The 26,843-nt window shown below is 37.3% G+C and overlaps 1 protein-coding gene across 1 annotated transcript in view; it reads left to right on the plus strand.

The window, feature by feature from the left end:
• The first annotated feature begins 9,633 nt into the window (after positions 1-9,633).
• The window catches only part of LOC129255703 (protein TANC1-like), a 37,702-nt gene continuing 20,492 nt past the window's right edge, over positions 9,634-26,843 (plus strand). The window contains exons 1-10 of the mRNA XM_064095957.1: positions 9,634-9,646; positions 12,516-12,617; positions 13,697-13,858; positions 14,196-15,986; positions 16,464-16,814; positions 17,505-17,627; positions 19,595-19,873; positions 20,320-20,456; positions 20,779-21,570; positions 21,989-22,173. Of these exons, the coding sequence (XP_063952027.1) occupies positions 9,634-9,646; positions 12,516-12,617; positions 13,697-13,858; positions 14,196-15,986; positions 16,464-16,814; positions 17,505-17,627; positions 19,595-19,873; positions 20,320-20,456; positions 20,779-21,570; positions 21,989-22,173 (3,935 nt within the window). The remainder of the gene's footprint in view (positions 9,647-12,515; positions 12,618-13,696; positions 13,859-14,195; positions 15,987-16,463; positions 16,815-17,504; positions 17,628-19,594; positions 19,874-20,319; positions 20,457-20,778; positions 21,571-21,988; positions 22,174-26,843) is intronic.

Here is a 26,843-nt window from a genome sequence, read left to right on the forward strand (position 1 = left end):
TATAAGTTAGGCTAACAATTGAAATATCGCTGTACTTATTTAGGGGTTCGATTCAGGGAATGCTTGCCAATAGTATCGTTTTGTTTCCAATACTTGTTAAGGGTAGGGTTTCACACACCAATACTTGTTAATGGGTGCATTTTTAGAATATGAAAAATACATGTTAAGGGTGCTTTTTGAGATCTCATGGTTGCGCATGGTATCCACTCGTCAATGGAAGTGCCCCCCCCCCCCCCCCCCCCGGAAATGACACAAGCCCAACACCTTAAAAGAGTGCATTTCTTACGTTCTTACTCCTGGCAGATGACTTTATACAGTTAGAAAAACAAAAAGCATTTTCAAAGGCCAAGTTCACACCAACAGTTTAAATTGAATAAAAGAGAAACATCAATAAAGCAAAAGGCTATTAATTCCCCCAAAGTCGGATTTAGGCCTATTCAAAATATGCACTGGCAGTATAGTAGTACTACGCAATTGAGGTAGCCATTGATGTCACACACTTATTGTATATTTTTACATGAAATATAAAATATTCAATTTTTTTTATTTTAATGTAAAATATGGTTTGTCTGCTTGTGAATACAATAATGTGTAATGCTAATAACTCTAAGATGATTAAGAACTTTTTCATTTTAAAATCTACAGAAATTGAAATATCTAATCTGATAAAATACAAATGGTTTGTTTTGCTTGTGTATGTTGTACATTGAACTGATATATGATAAAGCAAAATATCAAATTTTAATAACTTATTTTTCATTCGATTTTGAAGAAATGGTCAGTGTTCGCTTGTGTAATATTTCTGTATTAACCCTAATTCTCCCGGGGGGGGGGGGGGCATTATGCCCCCCCTCGACAATTTTCGCGATATATCTGCTGCGCAAAATTTTTTGACCTTGCCGCTCACTGACTTTTTACTTTAAAGTCTCGCGCAAATTTTGGGACCAACTTTGTGATGCCCGGGTACGCGGTTACGACATTACGCAACATTATGTAAGTGCATGTCAGACCCAAAATTGCTCATAAACGTGATTTCATGTACAAATCCAATGCAAATTGTGTATTTGGCCAAAATTCATAAATGTATCATTATTTCTACTTTTAATGATTAAACTTAATTAATTTTGCCTTGTTTATGATCAGAATTAAGTCTGGAACGATTTCCATCGAAAAAACAATGAAAAACAAAAAGTAAAAAAACAGAGAAATACATAAGAAATTTAAAAAACAATAAAATACATAAGAATCGGTCTTGGTACCAGAATATTTTTCATTCACAATTGTTAGGAATGCCATAAAGAATATTTTCACCAAAAAATAGCATTCTAGGAGCTTTATTTAGTGAATCAGAGCAAAAAGTATGATTTCATGAATAAATTAGCATAATTAATTCATATAAAATAAAAATATATGAATTCAGTGAAATTTACCAATGCAACTGCGTAGATTACGTCATTCTCTACCATCATGCAAATTTTTGTTGTGATCGTGCAATCCATGGCTGAGATCTTAAGGGGGGGCCATAATGGCCCCCCCCCCCCCCGGGAATGACAAGAATCAAAATACCCCGGGAGATTGAGGGTTAAAATCAACTGGTTGTTGGATACGGACTTGGCCTTTTGAAATAAAAAATGTGCATTCATATTAATTTTTTTTATATGATTATGCATATAACAAAGAGCTTCCTGCAATGAGGACTATTCATAGGGAATACCTATTCAGCATGAAAATCTAAACCAGATTGTGAAATAAGAGAACAAATCAATATGGCCTGCCTGTGGGCAGTCAGTCCGTGAAGATAATTACCCAATGCTTTCAAAATTATTGACTTACCAATTTGCAAGGGACTGTCCAAATAACTTCCTCTTCATAATTTCCCTCTCGTTGTGGTATAGATACACTTATAGATATTTATATTTTCTTTTCATATTGTTCAGTCTGTGGTATTATTTGTCTTTGATGAGATGAAAGGAAATGGCTCATTATTCTAAAGAGCGTAACCTTTTGGATAGTTACTTCTATTTATTTTCCAGTGATACCCCCTCCACAAAATTGTTCCCTGAAACGTCTTTGAATATTGCTTTTCTTGGGTAAAAAAATGTTAACGCATTCCCTAAACTCATCATGGCTTGTATTTGCAGCTTGTTGTTGTGACACTGCTTCCTTCTTGCTACGACTATTCAATGCCACTGCTAGCTACCCCATCTTCCCTCTCTGCAAATCACATTACTTCCAGAAACGGTCTGGCCTTGACACTGAAACAGGTTTAGGAGCAAGTAGATACACTAAAGCGTTTAGTGGTTGAATGTCTGCGCTAAGTGTACACTAATTTGATATTCACAACTTGCACTCTTGCCATCACAGCTTGGCACTTGAAATTGAATTCATTAGTGGAGCAAGCTGTAGAGCTTGGGTTTAAGGAATCAACCTTCTTCTCGAAAATAAATAAGAGAATCTTCTATTGCATTGATAATGTTATGACAAATAGGGGAGGGACTGGGGCTCTTTTCAGAGCAGTCAAAAAATAAAATCTTTCCAGACCCACTTTTTGAGCTCATCAGCGTAACTTTGCTCCACTGTATTACAGTTTAAATGGGACCTGATGAGAATTCATCCGGCTCTTTTTTAGTTTTCCAGGGCTCGTTCAGGCAGTTAAGGGGGCGAATTCACCCTGAGCGCCTGCAAATTTCCAGTTTCAGAGCTTGATATTATGAATGAAAATTCAATTTTACTCATACTTTCATAGTATTGCTAAATATATAGATAAAGTATGAGTGCATCATGCTCACTTATATATTTTAATCATGTGACATTCTGGGTCCCATTTCATAAAAAGTTGCTTCATGATAGCAACTCTTGCTGGAATGTCAACTTTCAATGGAAGAGTTGTCATGGTAGTTGACATTTCAGCAAGGGTTGCTATCATATCAAACTTTTATGAAATGTGGTTCGGGTCATGTGATATGACAGAAAGTACGATGTGCGAAGCTCCCAATCATGCTATTATGCATGCATATCTCTGCGTACATCGCTAAGATGTCTGATGATGAATTGATGATACAAACATGACTGCAATTTTCCAGGATAATTCCAGATGGTTTTTGAGCTTCATTAGTGATTTCTGTGACATATTGTCTGCTACAGTCATTCCCGGGTGATATTATCATGGAGGTACTACAACCGAAGAGTATACGTGTATGAAGGAATTAGGCAGTATGCAGAGTGACTGAGTATGGGATGCATGGGGAGGATGTGTAACATGGTTATGTGCTGGCAGTGCCGCGAAGGGGAATATTTTGAATTATTCATGAGAATAATTTGACCAACATTCTACAGAAAAGTCTTTTAAAAAAAAACTTACAATGTAATATATTTCATTAATCACAATCTTTGTAAGCATTGGAAGAAAATTATGATATTTATGATAATAATTATGACAAATATTAATTTATTAGATGAGAAGAATGGAGGATTTTATTCTGACACAATGTAAGATTTTTTTTTAATAGAAAAGAAGGCAAGAGGGTGTAAAAGGAAAAATACTGAATTTAACTAATTCATTTTTGTTCAGATGTTGTTGATTGCAATAACCTGTGGATAAGTTAATACATCAATACTCCTTAAGGCAAATATATATGTCACTACCAGGAGGCCTATATGTATTTGTATCTATTGCATGGTCAAGGAAATGGATTGACTGCCTGAATTAGCTGCAGTTCTTTTTACGGGAGTGACCGGTCAAAACTATTGATTGATTGGGAAGGCAATAGAGGCTGTTCTCACTCAGTTCCTTAAACTAGTTTAGTGGAAACTAGTTTAGTGGAAACTAGTTTAACGCTAAGTGAGAACGGTCGAAGCGCTCTTGGAAGCGCTCTTCCAAACCAGTTTGGAAGACCACCTCGCGATGTAGTTTTCAAGATCGCTTCGCATCGGAAAAGTGGTTTTAGCGTAAGTGAGGACACAACCGTTCTTCGGGAAGCGATCTTCGCACATTTTGAGCGCGCTACTCCACACGACAGGTGTAGAATGCCTATGCTGCGGTTTCGAATTTCGCGCGAAACGTGTCACCCCACTGAGAGCGTTTCCATAGCAACAAGAGCGCTTTACGTGAAGTGATTTTGAAAACCACTTTCGTGTGATCAAGTGAGAACGCTAGCAAAGCGATCTTCCAAACTGGCTTTCTGAACCGGTTCCCAGTAAACTAGTTTTAGGAACGTAGTGAGAACAGCCTCTTAGATGATGATATATGACCCAATATAGAGAGCAGTTGATCCTGTATACAGGCATGACAGGTGTTATAGGGAAGTCATCGTCAGAGGAGTAATGGCGCAATCACATTTCTTCGACCGGTACGTTACGGCATGCTGAAAGCAGCTGTTACATTTTTGTACCAGACACATAAAGGTGGTTTGAATAAAAATGAAGAAAATGGCTGTTTTAGTCTCGCAGTATGGCCGCGGTAGGGAAAATGTGACTGCAGCATAAAGTTTAGTGAATTCACCATATTTAGGCTAACGCAGAACAAATCTCTACTAAAAACGTCTTTGTGAATTGATTAGCTATCAATAGTCCATATGAATTTTCAGGGGGTTTCGTAACATTTTTTATCTTCTAGTCCTATCCATATTTTCATAGAAATTCTTATACAGTGCGTATCAAAAAAAAGTTTACACTTAAAAAAATCCTGTAAAATTATACATTTGTAATATCCTGAAGATTTTTCCACATTTTAACATTGGTACAGATCCATTTAAGCAAATGATGATATAACTGTCGAAAAATATTTCCGCTTGAGTGAGCACCACTTACTTTTGTAAAGTTAGTGAAAAATGATTTGCGCAGAACTTTGAAATAGTTATGCGAATAAAAGTAGACCTTAATCATGAAGAACACGTTGAATTTAGCTAGTAAAATTGATTTGAAGATATCTTTTACCTTTTTAACTTGTTTCCTTGCCCAAAACACTTCGAAGAGTGCATTGCGCCCCACCCCACTCCCCCACACACCGAGGCCATCTTGACGATATTTGCTTTACACTGAGCTGTGAATTACATGAAATGGCTTAGGCTTGATTTTCATTTTGTTAATCATTGTCAAGCTTGGAAAAGGTGTGGAGAAACAAGTATTAAATAAAAAATGAAATGTAAACCCACTTTAAATGATAAAAAAAATGAAAAAATGATGGAAATGTCTGATATAAACTTTTGTTCAGATTTAGTTATGTCCTCAGATCCAGCTGGCACAAAAAGGGTAAAAGTTGTGCTTACTAAGTGTTGAAATTTCAATTTGGGTGGCAAAATTGTTACAAAATGCTTGAATGTATCTGTTTTATTTCAATTGACTAAAAGTGCAAGGGAAATGTATGAGAAATGTTTCGAAGGGTAAATTTGATTTCACCCTTTCCCCTTGACACAGCGTGAAAACAAGCATTTCTGCGCAAACAGATTTCTGCGAGCTTTACAAAAATGGACAGTGCTCACTCAAGTGTAACATTCTGTCATAACTTTTACTTTCATTGGATAGATGAGACCCAAACCTAAGATTATATGTGAAAAAATTACCCACATGTTGTATATTTTTTAATTCCCAGGGCTTTTTCAAAGTGTAAACTTTTTTTTGATACGCACTGTATAGTGAACAGAGACAAAACAGGACACAGGTCTATTGCTTCAGCTACTGTATCATGTAACAAGACTTCATCAGAACCCCTCCCCCATGTCTTGCATCATTTGTTGTCTTTATTCTGTCACACTAATTAATTATTTCTCAACAAATCAAATGCATGTAGTACTCATCATCACGGTACATTTTTATATACCGGTATGTAGGCAAACATTTTTATATGTATTGTACAGTATATAATGTTTTGCGAGAGATGATGTTGGGAGAGATAATTGGTTGCTTTGTGAAATGCTTTCACACGACAAGGAATGGGAGAATATCTCTATCCATTTCTGTAGATTTCGTGACATTTTTTGTTCCTCTAGGGTGGACAGAATGACCCTCTTCGATATGCCACTGTACAAAATTATAATTTCCAAGGGGGGAGGGGACTTGTCTCCCCGTTCCCCTTGTATGTGCGTCTCTTTCCATATACAACATATTTGAATTTAAAAAATGGCAACCGTTTTTAGCTTTATTTCCTTTCGATCAACTACATGTCTAGCATTCTGAGTGATATCGTATGCCTCATCCTTGAGTCATCAATTGATATTTTTCTTCGTTTGATATCGCAGAGAATAGTTCTAAGCAAATGGTATTATAATTGACTGATTGCTATACATCACAATCAATATCCGTTTAATCTAACAACGTTTTGCTCCCATGTTCCTGTATGGTAGCTTTATCGGTATTGTTGTTAACTGGACGTTTATTTCTTGGAATTTATTGGTATGTGCTTTATGGGTACTATTCAGTTTGATAGCCTGTTAAAAAGTTTTTGGCAATCTGGTATTTCCAAGTTTGGCTGTTTTGTGAGAATCAAAGGTAGGATTATATGATGACAAGGCTGGGTCAAACAGAAAAAAAATGAAGCACAGAACTTGGTACATCTTGAAATTAGTTAAAATGGCTTGAATACTTAAATACAGGTTTATTTTTTATATTTGCATATTAATCTGGGGTCCAAGTTTCTCCTTGATTTTAGTTTAAAGCTAAATAAGTCCTTTCATGTTGTAGGAGACAATGATTTTATGAGGATTTTTAAAAAATTAAGGTTAATTGTCACTGTACATGATCGATCTAGATATAAACCTGACTATGGAATCATGAAATCTGTAATAGCTGAAAAATGATTGCGCTGAAGGTCACCAACACCGATAGGCACTTGTAGGACGGAATTATTAAAGCTTGGAAAAAGACCAGACACATGGTTGGAATGCCATGCCCATTTTGTCATCATAAATGTTTACTGGTACCCATTTTCTATTAAAATCAGTGGGCACATATTTTTTTAAAATATATTCATACATGTACATTTTAGTAGATTTGTCATTACCACTTTTGTTCAAGAAAACCACTTGAGTGCACCTATAAAATATTAGCAACCATTCAGATGTCATCTAGTGTATGCGATCTGTTGCTCCAGGATACCAGTTTGCTCTGGTGCAGGAATTTGCACGAAGATCATTCCCAAGGGGGAGGAATCGAAAATCATGAATTACAAAGTTTACATCTGTACCCACTCCAACACGTTCTTGTGAATGGGTAAAGACTTCCGCTGTGTGAAGGCAAATCAAATACAGGTAGTATACATTGGATTCCAATTTCTGCTATTCATGAGGGATAGATCCTCCTCTGCAGGTCAGTGGCTGGAGTGTGACTCACGCATCTGGCCTTCCGATTTGATTTGCATCGTTTTGTTTCCTGGACCCTTTTTCCCTCGTCAATTTTTCATTCTGCATCTACTTTTCATTTCTAGAGGGGTTGAGTGGGTATAAATGAGCAGTCTGTATAGAAAAGTGCTTTTGACTGCATGGGATTGTGATTCAGGTTTTTTTTATGCCTCAAGCCAGAAGATCATGGGGGGATTTCTTGAATGAATGAATGAATCTTTATTTCGTTTCAATTCCGATATTAAACAGAACAGTAAATCATTGCAATACAAGTAAATAGCAAAGAACAAAAGTAAATACAGGATAATATACATAATACATGCACTACTTTTTATGGAACATTAGTAACACCCATGAGAAAAGATGGAAATGAAACGTGGTGACCTACTAAGAAGCTTAGCTTGTGGGCCATAGGCCACCAGAATGTTATAAACTTACATTAGCAATCATTTAAAACATCATAGAACAAGCAAACAAAAAATTTGAGTAAATAACCAAAGTACAGATATACATATTTACAAAAGATACACTAAAAAGTAACAAAAAAGTGAAATGCAGAATGCAAACAAATTGTATTAGACCTTAAGTATAAGAATCTGAAATTCGAAAAGATGAAAGAAAAGAGGAAAAAATAAAGAAAATAAGCAGAGCTCTTCTTGTGACCATCTAACTCATTCTGCATCTGCTTTTCATTTCTAAAGGGGTTGAGTGGGTTTAAATGAGCAGTCATGCTATTAAAGGAAAGTACTTTTGTTTGCATGGAAAATTGGAAATGTGATTCAGGTTTTTGTGTGTCAAGCCAGAGAATCATGGGGGGGGGGGAGTAGGGGAAAGCGGGGATTCTCATGACTGTTCATATAGGAAGATATGATGGGAATTCTTTTCATTGTGAATAAGGATAATATCTCTGAGATGAAGCGGTATGTAATAGGTTTCCATGGTGATTTTAGCTCTTAAAAGGTTGCCTGGGGAAATGAAGATATTGTAATGATTCCCTGAGTAGGGGATGATGGGTCACTGGCATTAGCAAGCAAACCAGATTTTTACTCCTGTTCAATGAACTTAAAACTTGTACTTGCTCATAACCTGATCTGACCTATAGTCCTAATGTGCCGAAAGGTTATGTAACAAATGTGATCTCATCACTTTACGTCCTGATCTGGGTCGGCGCCAGGGTAATTTGATTGGGGGGGCATTCACTGTGACAACTCAACTTTTGCTTTGAAGTTTACTTGTGGAGAAAAATTGTGTATGTCACGGGATTTCAATAGATGTAGGGAGTCTTTCATGAAAGAAATCGTCAGTGATTTAACCTGACAAATTTGTTGTGAGCCGATCAGACGACTTCTTTTGTCAGTCATGAAATGCTCTTCTAAAGATGTTCCTTCTGTCTGACAAAATATATCAAAATGTGAACTGTTTGTAAGATTTCCCACAGAAATATTCAAAGCACGTGAGAATTGCTGCCCGGTTTTTTAAAAATGTTTGCCATATTGAGCAAACTTACAAAAGAATGGTGTGCATTCCGGAATGCATTTGTTGTCGTTTGAAGGATAACTGTTGCACTCTTTTTTCAAAGATTTCCATGACTTAGTCATACCGTAAGATCAAAGACCTGAGTGAGTAGAATCGATAAGTAAGGGGAGCCAGCGTTATTGGAAATAGGGATTTTCAGTGTTTATGTCTCTGTCAACGATTCACAACATGGCTCTCCCCTGAGGCTGATTGATGAGTTCAATTAGCTTTTGCATAGCTCAACAGAGATTAGTCTCTTTCTCAAAACCCCTATTTGTTTGTGATAAAAGATATAAAATAATGATAATAATGGTATTTTATTTTTAAATCAATTTGTAGCTTTTGCTGAATAGAACTGCCAACCAGTAAGATTTTATCAGATTTAGTAAGATTTTTTTCATTCAAACTAATAAAATGAAAGCAATAATCAGATTTTTTTTAAATATGGGCAGTATACTTTAAGGGTTTTATAGACTCTACATGTAGATCAGACTTTTTCTTTGTTTTAGTAAGATTTTTCAGTTTTAAAGGTTGTCATATATGAACCTGTAGTAGATATTTTACAGATCATATATATATATATATGAAAAAAAGCATAAATACAGCGATACGGGTGCTTGACATTCAACGTTCACATGGATTTTCCCAAATTATCATCTTTGTTCTTTTCTTACGCATTTGAATATAGAATGGAAATGAATTGTGAGTTTACTAGTGTCTATTGAGAGACAGAAATTAAATGGATGGGGTTTTGCTTTTATTGATGAGTTTAATAAACAACAATATGGTAATTGATAGTGAGTTTCAGTTTTGATATGTTCTTCCTGCTACATCCATCTACAGTTAAAGACAAAACACAGATTACTATGTCCATGCATCGCCATCCAAAATGAATATTGTATGCAATGGCTTTATGATATGATGATATTCTAGCGCAAAACAAGGATGGGTACAAGCCCTCATCCCTGTTCCCAAATTATGCTAAGTATGCATGGATGCCTAGAGTACACTTCAACCAATTTGATTTGAAGCTCATCAGCGTGTGGAGACCTTCTCATTAAGTTTTCATCAGATATGATATGGGGGGTTAGTAAGAAATAATTCATCCCCCTACAGAGCTCAGCGAGCTGATGATGACTAGGTGGTTCCCCATTAGCCCGAGTGTGCTTAATCCTATTCAGGTTAATCCTATTCGGGTTAAGCGCAAGTTAATACCGACTTGCAAATCAGGCAGATAATCCAAGTTATTGACGTAAATAAGTTTATCTATATTTGCCACTCTCCACCCAGGTGTAGTAAGTGGGTACCCAGTAGGAATGAATCCCAGAGCACCTGATCAGTGTGGCCGCGGTGAAGCAGGGGGAATAGATTGCGTCTTCATTAGAAATAGTGCAATACTGTATTTTGTAAACAAGGGCTAATGGAAATGTGCCTTGAGTAACAACACTCTTTAAGGGTGTAATTCAAGTTCCTTCCAGGCCATGTACCACAAAAAATACAATCAGTTTTTGAAGCATAACTACACATTGTACGTGTATGTAATTTAAGTACAAAATGTTACAATCATTTGTTAATCTAGAGAGTGAATTTGTATAAATTTGTATTTCAACAACCAATAAGGAGAACAGCAATAATATTTTACTTGGGTAATTCTGAGGCATTGGTTGTTGTTTATATGTTATATGTTTCCTTTAGAGATTTGCTGCCATGTCATTGTACCTTGTTGTACATGTATGTTCGTGAAAAATAGAATAAACATTAACATAAATAAAGGAATATTTGATGAATAGAGATTCCATTACCTCACACATTCTTATGCACCCATTATGCAACAACTTTCTATTCATGAAACTCTTTACGATATTGTCGCTGACATTTTTCGAGGAGACACGCCTATGTATTGAAGTCATGGAGCCGATACCTCTTTAGCTATATACCCAGGGAAATAGTAGATAGCCTAGCCCTCCTTGTTATTCAGGTCAGCTAAAATTGCATTCATTAGATGTTTTTATGGAAGGGCTGCTTACGTAAAAGAGGGAGGCAAATATGAGTGCGATGCTGTAGGAAGCATCCTGAGTAGGATAATGCCAGCAATATCGATGCCATTATTTGAGATATTGCCAATTTACGAGAAACTAACCTTCTGAGAAGGAGAGTTTGTTTTTGTGTGGTTTTTTTTTTCTAATGCAGTTTCATCAAGACATTTTGATCAGGAAATGATAAAATGTCAATAATCTATCGAAAGTATCTACCCTTCATACTCCATTCTTCCTTTCATTTTTGTCATCGTCAATTTTAAGGTAGTTCACAATTAGATCTATTATTTTAAGGTGCTTATGAATGCATGTATCGAAGAAAGAGTTTATGTTCTTGTGTTAAAGTCCAAATCCACTGCAACAATGATTTTATTTGAATAAAAGAAAAAAAAATCAAACAAGCATAATGTACAATTTCATCTAAATCGGATATAAAATAAGAAAGTAAAAGAATTAAACTTTGTGTAAAAACAATTTGAAGCGTATCCTTGCCTGTATGCAAAGAAGGAGCTGGTATTGTACATCACTCATTCACTGTTTCTTTTGTAATTTACTATGGAAATATCAATGTTGATAGTTTTGATGATAAAAAAGAATCTCTATCGAATCACAATAAATTATAGTCATGGTGATTCTGCAGTTTCCATGAGGAATCAAACCATTTCCTACATTATTTTACGGGGGGAAAAGGAAAAATAAGAAGTTTTTCACAAAGATTAGTCTGACTAAAAATTGAATTTAAATTCCCGGCTTTATGTAGTTTGTGACGTACATTATACCACGTATCATCAAAGAATAAGATAACACATTTAATAAAACTCATATGCATGTTGGCACGTCAGCATAACTTGCAGCAGTTGCAGTAGGCTTTTTGAAACAACCTACCTCCCCTGATCAAGTGTATCAGTAGCATCCACCCTACTTTCTCCCTCTCCACCAGCAGGAAAATAAATCTTTGTTTATTAATAACATCAGACTGCGTAGGTAATAAATTTTCCTCTGTCTATGGCAGTTATTTGTAGGAAATATCTGTTTTCTTTCCTATTCCTCTTCAGCTTATAGTCCTCAATGTAGCTGGAGTATCCTTTTCTTAAAGGACAAATTGCGTATCCTTGATGTTCACTTCTCTAAAGTATTTGTGCAAGGCATTCATGTGCAATTTATTAAATACTTTTCTTGGTTGAAAATATACAAAAGCCTGATTATGGCGATCCACAGATTTTATATGGGAGAGAAATAATTATGCTTGGTTAAGGTGGGGCAAACTATCACTACTGATGAGATTTTGCTTTTTAAAAAGAAAGTATTAAAAACAACTTTTAATACACTTCACACAAAGAGTTCATGGGCCACAGTTGTAAATCTTTGGAATATTAGGGCTCCCACAATAGATTTGGTGTCAGAGAAATGGAAGCTTTTATATTCTCTCATCAGACTTATAACTCACTCAGACTGAAGTATATCTCAGTGTCATTATGGGGCAAAACTTATTTAAACTTTAAAATCAATGTTTTCTTAATTTTCCTCACCAAAAATGAATGACTTGTTTTCCTTGCAAATTTTATCAACCGGAACAATATTTTATAGGATTTATATTTTAAATTGTTCTTTATTTCATCTTTCTTTTCAGTTTCAATCGCTAGTGGTCAAAGAAGTAAGCGTTTCTTTGAGGAGCCTCTTGTAAACACACCACCTATACCCTCATACCCCATCCAGAAGCAAGATAGAACAGGTAGATATTTAGAAAAAAAATACATGAAGGCGATGGAAATATCGCTCTCATGACAGTGCCAAGATCGCCCCTAAAATCTGCAAAATAGAATGCTTTGAGTGACCATCTTTTCTAAATTTGCCATGATATCTGCCACAAACAATATTCAAGAACATTTAGAACATCAATACTCTACATACAGCATAATAATAAGATATGCTTTTACAGCATAATTGCTCATTGAGCAAATAAATTAGCCCTTGAAGTGCAAGAAATTACCCCAATAATTCAGCAATTGCCCTAATGTGGCAAAAGAAAAAAAATAGCCCCAAAAAATTTCCTATCCTGAATGAAAGGTTTTGATGGGCTTTGGGAAAATACCACATCAGTTGTAAGACAATTTCAACAAGATACCACAGGAGTCCTATATTAGTTTTACAGCAAGTGCCAATATTTGCAAATATTTCAAGTAGAATATCCAGTCATTCAATATTATAATCATTAACGATCGACTTAAAACTTGGCTTGTGTATGCATTTGGATGTGATGATGTAATTGCATTTTGTTTACAAAAGATGAGTTTCAATTTGTTCACATATTAATATTTTATTCATTTACAACACACCAATTGGACAGATTTTCTAAAATCTTTGTTGATCTATCCATGACCTTTTTCATATATTTGGTATCCCAATGAAGAAGAGTAATTGAACTTTGGAATGATTTGGATTAAGTATCATGATTAGTTTGTCGATGTTTTCAAAATGTCTGAGAATCCTAGATCCTTTTGTATGCTCTTTAAGATTTGTTGATTTGTATAAAAATGTGTATTTGTATATTTATTTATGTATATATTTTATATTTATTTATTCATTAATGTATCTATTTGATATTTCATGAGTTTGGGATTAATCAATGTTTGTCAGGCTTTGAAATGAGAATCTGTACACACAGAATTTGGTTACACAACTCTATTCTGCATCATGAAAATAGCCTTTGCATGAATCCTCTCGTTACATTCATTTATTCACTCCTCTATTTATGATTTGCGTTTTCCTTCATCATTACTATGATTTTACCTCTCAAACTTCTATATATAGATTTACCCTTGAGCAAGTCTTGTGATGGCCCTCCCCCCAAATTCTTCATTCCTCCTCCTCCTCCTGCAGCCGCCCCACCCGTTGGACCTGGATCAAATATTGGCACTGATTCAGATTATGAGGACATCCCAGAGAATGCCAGCCTCTGTGACTCGTGCCATGGTAAAGTATTTTTTCTCCTTTCATGTTTTGTTGCATTCAATCAGATATTCTTCCTTTATTTTGTTTTGCATTAAATATATTCTCACTATCAGCTTTCTTTTGAAGCCTGAAGCCTTTTCATAATGCGGGAACATATATGGGTTGGTTTGCTAATGAGTAAAGCTATTTATGTTCTATTTATGTTTATCTTTTTTTGTTATTCCATCTTTGATCCTCAACATTGAACCTCTCATCCAGTATTTATTCATCTTCCCTGTAGGAATATAAAAAATGATTTTGTGAAAGTGAATATTTTTGATTGGCTCTCATGTATTTTCTGTTATTCTGATATCCACAGGGGACACCAGCACTCCTCCGCCGGCCCCTGCAGAGGCTGCAGAAGCTCTTATCAACAGGCTAGGGTTTCTCTTCAGTCAAGGTCCTCGAAGCGCACCACCTGGCTTGCCTCCAGGACCGCCGCCACCTCCCACCGGTCCTGAGCCCCCAGAGCTACCACCACCCAGACAACCTCAACAAAGGAATGCGCTTCCAGACCCTAACCAGGAAAACATCAATCCATCTCTTCGAACGGGGGTGACCACAGCAGGGGATGGTCACAATGCCAAGATGACGCAGGGCAAGGAAACGGCACATAGCCTTAACCAACAGCAGCAGCAGAGACATCCAATGCTTGGAGGAATGGTAGTCATACCGGGGCATCCTAGTAGAACTCAAGATGGAGACGGGGAACCTCTATCAAAGGTCCCTCGGCATCCAAACGATAATCAGATTAAGTACAATCAACAGCCTCCTCAGCCTGGCTTTAACCAAACAGGACGTGGGAGTGGCCGAGGGGGAAATCCACCTTCAGGTTTTAATCATAGTAGAAAAGGAAGTGGGAGGGGGAAGAACCCTCAGACTGGTTTCAGTCAAACTGGTAGGGGAAGTGGGAGGGGATCTGAGAGGAAAGGTTCTGGAGCAGGCTTGAATGAAGGGACTACTGCTGTCAGTGGAAGACATATACAACAACAAGTGACTAACGTACCATCTCAGGGAGCACCGCAGGTGCCAATGCAACAAGTACCACATAGAAACCAAATACAGTTACAGCAACTACAACAGCAGCAGCAGCAACAGCAGCAAATGCATCAAATGCACATGCAGCAACAGCAGTATCAACTAAAAATGCAGCAAACTCATCAACAAATGTACCTCCAGCAGAAGCAGCAAATGCAACAGCTTCAACAGCACCATCAAATGCATCAAATGCAGCAGAATATATGGCAGCAGCAGAGATTCAGTCTGCAACAGCAACAACAACAGCAACATCTTCAACAGCCACAACAGGCTCATGGGAATGGGGTTGTTCAAGGGAAAATTCAAACAATGACGGACCAAAGATTCGCAACAGTGCAATCAATACCAACAACTGCTTCACGTCAGAACAGAGGCGAGCAGCAACAGCAGCAGTCAGAACCATCACCATTACCAGGAATGCAGGATAGAGTAGGGAAGCTGCCTTCGGACAACTCTTCACAGAGACAGCAAGAACAGAAGTCTGGGACAGGTTATGCCAATGGTACAAACCACAACAGAACTGGCCTGGTTGCAGGCATGCGGTCCAATACCTTAGAGTCCCGTAGCAAGCAGAACAACAGAGGCCAAGCACCAAAGACAGGATCTCAGGGTCGTCCTGCTAGCTACCAGAGCCCGGGTAATGAAGGTGGCCCTAGCCTGGAGAATAGACTACAACAGTTACTAGAAGGTGGGGTGAAGGGTAGACCTGGTGATGCGGTGATTAATGGTAACACCGCACCAAACTTGCAGAAACCTGGTGGAACTAACGACTCCAACGTAAGGAGCACAAATAATGTTAACAAACCTGGGTCGGGTCACATGCGGCAACAGAGTGTGGACAGGATCAAACCAAAGATGGCCCACCCTCGAAAGATCATGAACACCAGTCATCAACGTGGAGCTTCTCTAGATTCCTCTGCTGATACTAGTAATATTTCCTTCAATAGTACTACATCTTCTGTAGGAGATACATCGTTCACGAGCGTATCCTCTATGGAAGGTTATGATATGTCATCTATGCAGGCCCCACCAACTCCTACGAGTCCAAGGGATGTGATGGCCAACATAGAAGGTAATTAAGCTCTCATATTTCTTTTGTCAAATGTAACAATGTAAAAGAGTTAATACTGTCATGTACAGGCAGATCTATTCTGGTCGGATACAATACCATTTCAGGGCCAGAATTGTTTGTGCGCAATAGTTGTTCACTCTTTACTATTGTGTCTAATCCTGCTTGATCCGCTCCTGTAATTGCCTGAGAAAAAAGGTGTAAGGTTGGGGAAATTCTGGAACTATCTTTTGCTTTTTTTCCTCCCACATTATGATTATCATGTAACAAAATAATGGCAACACCATTTATATGACTTCACAATGGAAAGTTTGAAAGTTTAAACATAACATGAGATAAGTTAAGTAAACTGCATAAATATATCTCAGTAGTTTTTTGCTGACATTAATTGATGGAAATGCTCTGAAAATAGTCTTGTTACAAGTTCTATGATTTTCAGCTTTAATTGAAATACACCTTCTTTCCTTTCACACTTTGTAGGCAAACAGTTTAGACTAGGACATGCACCAAGAAGCACCTCAAAGACTCATCAAACCTCGACAAATCCTCGCCCAAAATCCACCAAACAACCCCAGGTCAAATTGGCCACTCAGCAGTCATTACCGAATGGTCAACTCTCGATGGCACCCAGCGATAAGAGGTCCAATATCGCGGAGAGTTCAGGTCAAGGATCAGAGGTCGTTGATGAGGGTGAGAGGTCACAGGAGAGTTCCTCAGGGGAGAAGCAGGATCCTATTGTGGTTTCCGAAAGAGTGAATTTCACCAATCAAGAGGTTCATCTCAGTGGGCGTGGCACCCTTGTCTCTCAGGCTAGGTTGCGCTCTGCATCAAGTAAGTGATTCACTTCCACCTTGCTCGTTTACGTCACATGCACAGCTAAAATTGGCAGCCATTTTGTCACATTTTGCTTTGTTTGTTTTTGTTAGTCATTTGCAGTATTGTGAGCATGAAGTGCGAAATATTGTTCGTATCACATTTTAGAAGATTACGCATTTCAATCATGCGCATATTCATTACATTTGTGTGAGGGAAACGGTTTAGTGCCAATGTATTTTAATGTCTTTAACATGTATTTTTTTAATTTATATCCGAGTCATAGAAACTTTATATAAGACTAAAATGCAAACTTCTAATTGCATGTAAATAATGTAGAAGTAAACATGCTCTTATTCTGACCAAATTGAATTGGGCAGGGATTTTGATTTTTAAAGAAGCCTTATTTTCCAAAATCAAATTGTGTGCATGTTACTTGTATTGTGGTATATTGTTAAGAAAAAGGGGAAAAAATAACCTTAAATTGTGAATTAAGATGAAGCTTTATGTGAGTTTTTGTGTACAGCATGCTAACATGTTTTCTGCAGTGCATGAGTTCAGTATGTCCATCTTTCATGATTTAAATATCCTTTCATTGTCAGCATTCAAAATTGTTTGCTTTGATCTTTCACAATCCTCACTGTTTAGCACTTCAATTTTCCACATGATTTTACTTTGCCCTCCCCCCATGGTCTTTGGTTTCTATAGCAACCTCTGCTTCCAGTCCAGAAGCCACAGATGACATGTCGTTGCTTCAAGGTCGACGCACTTTCACTAGGAGGTCACTAAGAGACAAGGAAAATGGCAATAAGCTCAGTCCAGATTTTAAAGGTAGCAATCATTCAGTTTCAAGTGAAACTGGTTGTATTATGAATAAAGACAACACTATTGGTTCAATGGACCAGTTCTCATAAGCAGTAATATCCAAAACAAAAAGTGTTTACAAAATGGTTTCAGTGTTGACAGTATTAAAAAAAACATGAATAAAAGGTTGGTATCATCACGTTGCCAAAAGGTACTTTGTACAAATCTTTCTCTTTTGGCCTGAATTCACAAAAGGGTTTTATCCCATCCCCACTCCATTACTTCTATCTTGGGGTTCCTGCTGATGATCATGTATTCTGCCTTTTGTTTTACACATCACCTCAATCATTTTTAAATACATATATTGTATATATTGTGTATATGTTTGGTTTGATTTGTTCCAAGAAAAGTTGATTATACCCCCCAAAAAACCTTTTCAGGAGTAGCACAATATACTGCACTGGAACTGGAATTTTTTTTCAGTACATGTTTTGCATTCTAATCACATTCCATGTGCTTGCAAACAGGATGATGAGAAACTGCAAGAAAATGTCTCTTAAAAGAGACTCTATACCTTTATGGGTGGAATAAGAGTTATAAGACTTGTGCAGATAATGATCTATGGTTCGATGATGCCGTCACTACTAGTTGCTTTCTCATCTATATTTGCAATTCACTTTTGCTATTCACTTCTGCTTCATAAATATTATGGTTTGCGGTGCATCTATCACATTTACGCAAATTCTTTCTTTACCTTTATTTTGGAAACTAATTTTTGTTTTGGATACAGCCAGGGTATGATTCGAAAAAAGCCACAAAGTACCAGCTTTTTTTCTTCATGTTCATTTCAGCACTGGTAGTTGCTCTCATGTATGTGTTTTACTTTCATTCTCAGCTGCAATTGCAATAGATATTTTGCTGTGGTTATACAGTACAGTAGGGCATACTGAGATTTTCAACATGTACATCAAGAGTTTATGATTACAATGGTGGAATGGTTGTCACAAATCATTGCTCATCTTTGTTTGTGAATCACAGGTTTGTTGATATAAGCACATGGCAACAGGTGTAAACAAACAAACATTTGTTACAGTTACGATTACTAGTGATTCAAAAGTACTCCTGATCTGGGGCCCATTTCATGAAACTTGTTATAATAACAAATCTGCAATTGTAGTTTAAAGCTACTGAAATCCATCAATTTGATTGGCTGATGGTAAGCTTTTTATTGAAATTGTGCAATTTTTGTAATAACAATTCTTTATGAAACGGGGCCCTGGGCCTTTAAAACATAGAGATACAATAAATATTATTTATTCATTTTTTACTTGATTTGTTGTAGATAATAAACAGTTGTGCTTAATATCGTGTACAGTATTTTCTACCATAAAATGGCTCTAGACTTGGTCACTTTGTAAAAGGCAGAAATTTGAGGGAAAAGAAATTTGGAAGGCCTACAAAAAACTAGCAATGAGATATGCTGCATATTTTTATGTTTTATCGTGAAGGGTGCAAAATGATAGTGGTATTTTTTTGGCATGGTTAATTACCTTGCACACATATGCAATATTCAATGTCACAGACAAGAGTTGATAGAAATTGGTTTCTTGACTTCTATAGAGGAATGGTTTGACATTACTATTTGTTATCTTTGACAACTTCAAAAGAATAGAATTCCACAAATTAGTCATATCAGTGTGCTTTCATTTTACAAAAAAAAATTAATCTAAGGTCAAAGTTTCTCCAAAGAGCTAAACACATTTTGTCACGGACAGATATTTGGGTGTTGTGGTTGGACAACACAGAAAAGATCATCTTAAAAGTTATATTTTTTCTTTTGCAACGTTGTCTATGATGAATTATAAAATTCTGTAAAATGCATAAAGTGGATTATGTATTTAATATACAAACTGAATTGGTCATATATTCAACATTATTTCTAGAGCTGTGTATGCAGACAGTAAATCTTTGATTCAAATGTTTCTTCTATTCAGCTCGTATGCAAGCGTTAAAACCAACGCACTTACTCCTGCGTCCCATGACTTTTGAGATTCCGGGCTTCAGTCAGAAATCTGCCTTCGTTGGACGGGAGTGGCTGTTCCCAGAGATGGAGCGCTGCTTGGGCAAGGACCCGACCTTAGCGGCCAAGCTGAAGGGGCTAGGGATACTAGGTGATGTAGGAATGGGAAAGACTTCAGTCATCGCCAAGATGGTGTCCCTGAGTACACTTAGTAGTCTCCTCATTAACAGCAATATTCATGTCACTGCAGCAAGTAAGTATGATGGCATCGGTTATGTCGCTGCTTTGGAGTAAAGCTATAATGAATTTCAAGTTCAAGTGAGGTTTTATTTCTTGTATATCAGAGATAAATTATAATGCAACAGAAGAACGATTTACAAATAACTGAAAATGGTTGGCTTGATTTTGTCCATGGATATCTTTAATGGAAGGGGCAGCTTTACCTCCTCAGTAAGGAGCCCTATTCTTGAAGATGGAAGAGTAGTCCACCATTGAGAAATGAAAAATATACAGTATGTAAAATTGTAATAATATGATGTTGTGATAATTTTGTTATTGTTCAAATTCAGTGGATTTAAAGCATTTTGGTTCGCTACAAATTCCAGTACTTGTTACGGTCTTGTTCCACAGATCCTTTCAAGTTCTTCATGAATGATATTAGCTCACCTTGTAATATTATTCTTTGTTGTTTTCCTGCAGGCAATTCTGATGTGTCAAACTCTACTTCTCAGAGCAACGTCTACAACAGTAGTGGTACTATGACAAGAGCAAGGCAACAGTCGGAACAATCTCTCATGTCACTCGCCTCACAAGTAGTTGCTTTCCATGTCTGTCAGGTGGGTTGGAAATTCAAATTATTTATACCCCTGGTGTAAGAATTTACATATACTGTATGTCAAATCCATTCAGGCAGAAGAGCATCAACTCTCTCATGCACTGTACATTTTGGGCAGGGCGTGTTTGATCTAACATCCTCATACCAGCCACACAGGAATTGGAAATCACCACGAATGCGCAACCCGCCATTTTTCTACCAGCTAGGCGATGATGTATCTTTATTGAAAATTGAAGTAATGCATACAAATTCAAAAGAATAAAGAAAATCAGATAGCGAAAGATGTTTGAAAGACAATCATACTTTCTTCTTTTCAATTGTAGGCTGACAACAGCATCACATGTATGGTTCCGGAGTTCATCCACAACATGGCCGCCCAGCTCGTCCAGTGTCTCGGCGTCTATCGTGAGATGCTTCTGAACGAACCCCAGCTACAGACACACCTCACCTTGAGAGAGTGCACCCAGAACCCCAGTGATGCCTTCATCAAGGGAATATTGGAACCACTCAGTCTCCTCAAAGCTCAGGGAAAGATACCAATGGACAATTGCCTCATCCTCGTCGACGGCCTCAGTGACGCCGAGTTTCACAAATCGGACTATGGGGACACCATCGCCTCGTTCCTGGCACGCCACATGTCCCGATTCCCGCAGTGGCTGAAGCTGGTCATCACCGTCCGAAGCTCATTTGCGGAACTCACCAAGATGATGCCTATCCAGAGGATATCCCTGGACAAGGTGTCCAACTCGGAGTTCATCCAGAAGGATGCAGAGCTCTACATCAGCCATAGGTTGCAGTTGAGCAACACATTAAGGACTAACGTATCCCTCAATGGGAAAGTGGAGCAGTCGATGATCGCCAAGTTCCGAAGTCACTTGCAATCGCTGAGCCGTGGTTGTTTCTTATACCTGAAGCTAACCTTGGATCTGATAGAGCAAGGCTACCTTGTCATGAAGAGTCCCAGCTACAAGGTGTTACCCATTAACCTCTCTGAAATCTTCCTGCTACAGTGCAATCTCAAGTTCCCTACCATACGAGCCTTTGAGAGGGTCACCCCAATTCTCAATGTAGCTTTAGCTTCCCTCTATCCTCTCAGCGATGAACTGCTCTTTCAGGTGAGATTGAAAAGAAACTTTCTAAAAATTATTGTCCATGATTGATTGTGAAGAAAACTAGTTCAGTTATACTTGTCTCACAATTGTGGATGATTAGCATGACAATTGAGCTTATAAATCAAATCTTTTCTCTTGGAAACTTTTGTCAAATTTTGCTAGCCACAGTTACTCTGAAACTACTGGGCTACATTTTCTAACAGTCTCGTAAATCTGTAGAGAAATATTTCTAGGTGAAAGAAGATTCCCAGTTATGACTCTGAAACAAGGAGTTCTGAGCTATCCTCAATCCTTTAAATGTTAAGACACATGGCTTTAAGTGAAATAAGTTTATCTTTATCACCAAATCAATTTCAATTTAGGTTTATTTTTTCCCAAACATAGACAATGTTACAACATAATACCCATCTCTGTTTTCTAGGCTGCCAATGCCAGTTTGACTAAAGACTACATGCAATGGGAGGAGTTCCAGCAGCGCCTCCAGCTGATCTGCGGGTTCCTGTGCCCCAGACGAGACAACTACCGTATGTTCTACCACCCTTCCTTCAGGGAGTGGCTCATCAGGAGGGACGATGGAGACAATCCCAAGTTCCTCTGTGATCACAGGTATGTAAAACGAAGATGATACCATTCTGTGCCATGGTTTAGGGGACTGACTCTCGCCTTGGATTCAGAGGGTAGTGTGTTTGAATAGGGAAGGACTGTATAGGCTCCAGTTTGGTTTCGACGTGATTGACGTAGAGTGACGATATAATTGGATTTATTTAGTCAGTACGTCTCATGAATGTTCATGGAAACACAAAATGTAAGGATGTGGATTAATTTTCGACACATCAGTCAGCTCGATTGGTGTGGCGCAATCAGTAAGCCAACTACACTCAAGAACATTGACAAAGGTTAGATTATGGTCTTGAACAATTTTTTTTTTTTTTTAATTAAAGCTTGAAGCAATAATCTGAAGAAAAAAATACAATTCTAAGATTTGTATATGACTATACATGACTTTTATTTATTGTCGAATCAGGTTAGCGATTATTTCTCACAAGTAGACAAATTCATTCGTTGGTGCGACGATCATTACTTAACACTGAATACAACCAAAACCAAGGAAATGGTTATTGACTTCCGTCGAAATGGTGCAGAGCACGAGAATGTAATCATTCATGATCAGGTGATCGAACAAACCAGCAGCTATAAGTACTTGGGAACAGTAATAGACGACAAATTGTCATGGAGGGAGAACGCGCAGTTGGTTTATGGGAAGGCTAGCAAGAGGTTGTACTTTCTCCGCAAGTTAAAATCCTTCCATGTTGACAACACAATATTAACTATGTTCTATAATTCAGTTATTAAAAGTGTCCTTCTCTTCAATGTATTGTGTGTATTTGGCAATCTCTCAAAAGATGACAAGATGAAACTGGAAAAGCCCCGTAAAATAGCGCAAAGAATAATAGGAGTAGATTTAGCCTCTATCGAATCCCACTGTACAGATCAGATCTTAGGAAAAGTCCGCTTAATTATGAAAGACACTTCTCATCCACTTAATCATTACTACTCATTCAATCGTTCTGGCATAAGACTTCGTCCCACTCCAACCCGCCTTTCCCGTTTTAGAAATTCATTCATACCCGACTCTATCCACAAATTCAATTCACAAGCTCAACGTTAAATAAACTTCTGTTCCCAGCGAAATGATGAACTTATGTACTGATATCCCGGAAAGTTTCATGATAATGATAATAGTCATATAAAAGCAATAGTAGTGATGATGATGGCAACAATAATAATGATAATAATAATAGTGTCAATAATAATTATAACAATATTTGAATGCTAATAATTTTGATAAGTATTCTGGATGACTCAAACTTTTGCAAATGTTTTGTTGTATTTGCTTCATACCTGTGTAACTTATTTGTTTCTTTGTTTGATTTTGTTCATGCATGTCTAATGTATATTACACCAGTGGAAAACAAATTTCTTTGTAATCATGTTTGCGAAGACAAAATAAATATCTTGTATATCTTGTAATAAATATCTTGTATATCTTATATTATGTCAATTGCCTTGGAGAGTCCATACAGTCCTTCCTGTTTGAATCCATCTGCTGCCCTCCTTTGATGCTTTATAAAAGTTTCAGTACTGGCAAACTTATTCATTCTTTGAATGGATGAAGAGCTCTGGGGCCCGTTTCATAAAGGACTTGCAACTGTTGTAACTTTGCCATTATAGCAACTACCATGGTAACCTTGATTCTGATTGGCTGCTGAGCCCTGTTTCCATGGCAGTTGCCATTATGGCAAAGTTACAACAGTTGCAAGTACTTTATGAAACAGGCCCCTGGTCTCTGACTGTTGCTATGGTAACTGTCAGAGAATGACAAACTTGTCAGTCTTCACAACTTTCATGAAATCCCCTACTTTACATTCATTGTGAATTTGACAGGTCAATGTACTTTTAATCCAATATTATTTTGCATTAGTTCTGTATCTCTGCTGCTAAAATTCTTTATCAAGCATTAAAAAAACCGTCACGAAATAACATTTGTTGTGTATGTTTCGTCCTGTATATCTCACCCATGCTGTTGCTATTGAATATATAACTCTTAATACCTTTCTCTATTCATATAATTTATATTCTTTTATTTATATTTATGTTCTATTCATATTCATTCAAAATATATCAGCTTTTTAATAAATCCTTGTATATACATCATGCCGTGCTTGTCGTCCCCACTATTTTTCTTTAATCATATGATTTTCTTTGCTTCATTGCTTTTTGCTATATTTAATTTTGAATATCTCATGTATTTGCTTCTTTTGTTTTCTTCATTTATATACATTTATTACCCCCCTTACCCCATGGAATCAACCATTTTCTGTGTAGGGGTGAAACAAGTAACCGTGAAGCAGGGACTCTCCCTACTTATATATGTGATTACAGGTAATATACTCGCCTGTGATTGCCTGTGACCCTCTGCATGCATCTAGATATCTCAACATTACCCAATAATATCAATTCCATGACATTTGCTCCGGCGACAATTGTTCTGCTGTAAATTTCACACTCTTATCTCATGACTAACTTCGTCTCTGGACTTAACACAATACCCTATCCTAAACCTTTCATAAAACCCTTTTCCAACCCTAACCCTACATCTTTGACGACATAAAGCCCGGAGCAATTGTCGCAGGATCAAATGTTGTGTCACCATGATATCTCCTCTTGTTATGTCTTGTTCATGGTAGGCTTGTCTTTACTAACTAACACTTATCGAGCATTGCAAGGAACTTCCGTTCAACCGTTAATCAAGCAGAAGTCAGAAAATTATTAAGGCTTTGCATGAAAGTTGAGTTGCAATAGCAAATCAACTTCAGGGGCCCGTTGCATAAAACTTTTACCTTAAAAAAACTGATTTTTTTTAATGTGTAATTTTCAATGGCATAATTTTGTTTGCCAGAGTTTTTGTTATTTACCAGAGTTTTTTTAATGGCAAAAGTTTTATGCAACGGGCCCCAGATGTGTGTTTAATAAAAGGACTTGCACTTGATTTTGAACTTCAATGTTTGATTTAGGATTGAACATAACTTTCTTGCAATGCTCTTCGTCTCTTCATTAATTATAATTGTTTTATTGCACACTTGCATTCTCTTCTGTTTCCTTTCCATTGTCTTCATGTTATCTTTTCTACCCGATTGGCCAGTTGTTGATATCTTAAGAACCCTGCTTCCGATATAGATTATACATTGACATTGTGGTATAGCCTTTTTTTTTAATGTAGTAGACTTGTAACATCTATCTTCCTGAGCCCCGTTATCATGAAGCTTAGTGATTAATCATGGGCTTATTTTCACAATTGATCATGCACAGTAATCATTTCAATTCAATTCACTTATAGATATCAACCCCATCATCAATCGCTAAGCTTTATGTAACAGGGCTGTATTGTCACTCTAGCATGTTATGTATTCATGACCCTTTTATACACTGAAAAAGTACTCTCCATCAAGCATCATCTTACAAGAACTAGTCATTGAAGATGGTGTGATTTATTTTGAGGCATGTTCCCATTGATGAAAGTTGATTGATAATAAGCAGATAATGACCTTTGTGGAGGTGCCGTGGCCGAGTTGTCTAAAGGCCACCGCACACCTTACGACCCGACTGGTCGGCGACTGGCTTGCGACTGAGTGAGGGGAAATGAATCGCAAGGTAGTCATAAGCCTCGACACCGCACACCTTGCGATCCGATCTGCGACTCACGCATGCGCTTTTTGCTTTTTGGCATAGCAACTGAGAAAGTGCGCTTACTACTGCGTATGCGCGTTGTTTATCATATACGCGTCGTGCAACTCTACTGTCTGATTGGCTGGAAGATAGATTGAGCTTGCGATCGAGTCATAAGGATTCGACATGTCAAATCCTTCCGATTTTCCTTGCGACTTGTCTCTGACCGGTCTGCGACGCACAAGCTGACAAGAGCCGTGACGTCACATCTCCCCTCACTCAGTCGCAAGCCAGTCGCCGACCAGTCGGGTCGTAAGGTGTGCGGTGGCCTTAAGGCGCCTGATTATACATGCCCGTGAGCAAGGCATTTAATCGGCAATGCTCTTATCCTGCATTCAAATAAATGAAATGCTATACGCATTCTTTGTAACTAGGTGTGCACTTTTTTTTAATTAAAATTAAGTAAGGAAATGACCTTTGGCGAAGGTGATGGGCAAACTATCACTTTTGAGGCAAGCTTAATGTTCCAATCTTTCCAAAAGAAGCGGAGGAAAAATAATTTGTACTTGCAGCTTGTGGAGGAAGTGACAGTTTGTCTTGTCACCTGAAAGCAAGAGGTGATTAATTGCTTTATGTTCCACATCTGAAACAAATAAACTATAAAATTTAGAAAGAAAACCATTTACTTCTCTACAAGAATAATTTTGGTGTACTATAGGATTTCCTTTTAAAAAATGCATTAAAGATGCCAGCTTTACCACTATGCAAATGGAAACTGTTTGAATCATCTATATTTTGCTTGGCCAAGGTAACTGGGACATCACAAAGGAATTTTACCATCACCTTGATGTAATGAATAACTGAATCAACCAAACAATCGAGGGGCACTTATTATTTTCAAAACTTTTATGATAGCGCATATGTAAACTGTGCACACATCTTGATCTCTCTTGAGCAATGTAATTGTGATGTTACATAGGACTCTCATCGGCACTGCATGTGATCGAGAAAGATGGACCAAGTAAAAATTGATGGGAAATGAATGCACA

The sequence above is a fragment of the Lytechinus pictus genome, chromosome 3, assembly GCF_037042905.1.
Source record: "Lytechinus pictus isolate F3 Inbred chromosome 3, Lp3.0, whole genome shotgun sequence".
Lineage (NCBI taxonomy): Eukaryota > Metazoa > Echinodermata > Echinoidea > Temnopleuroida > Toxopneustidae > Lytechinus > Lytechinus pictus.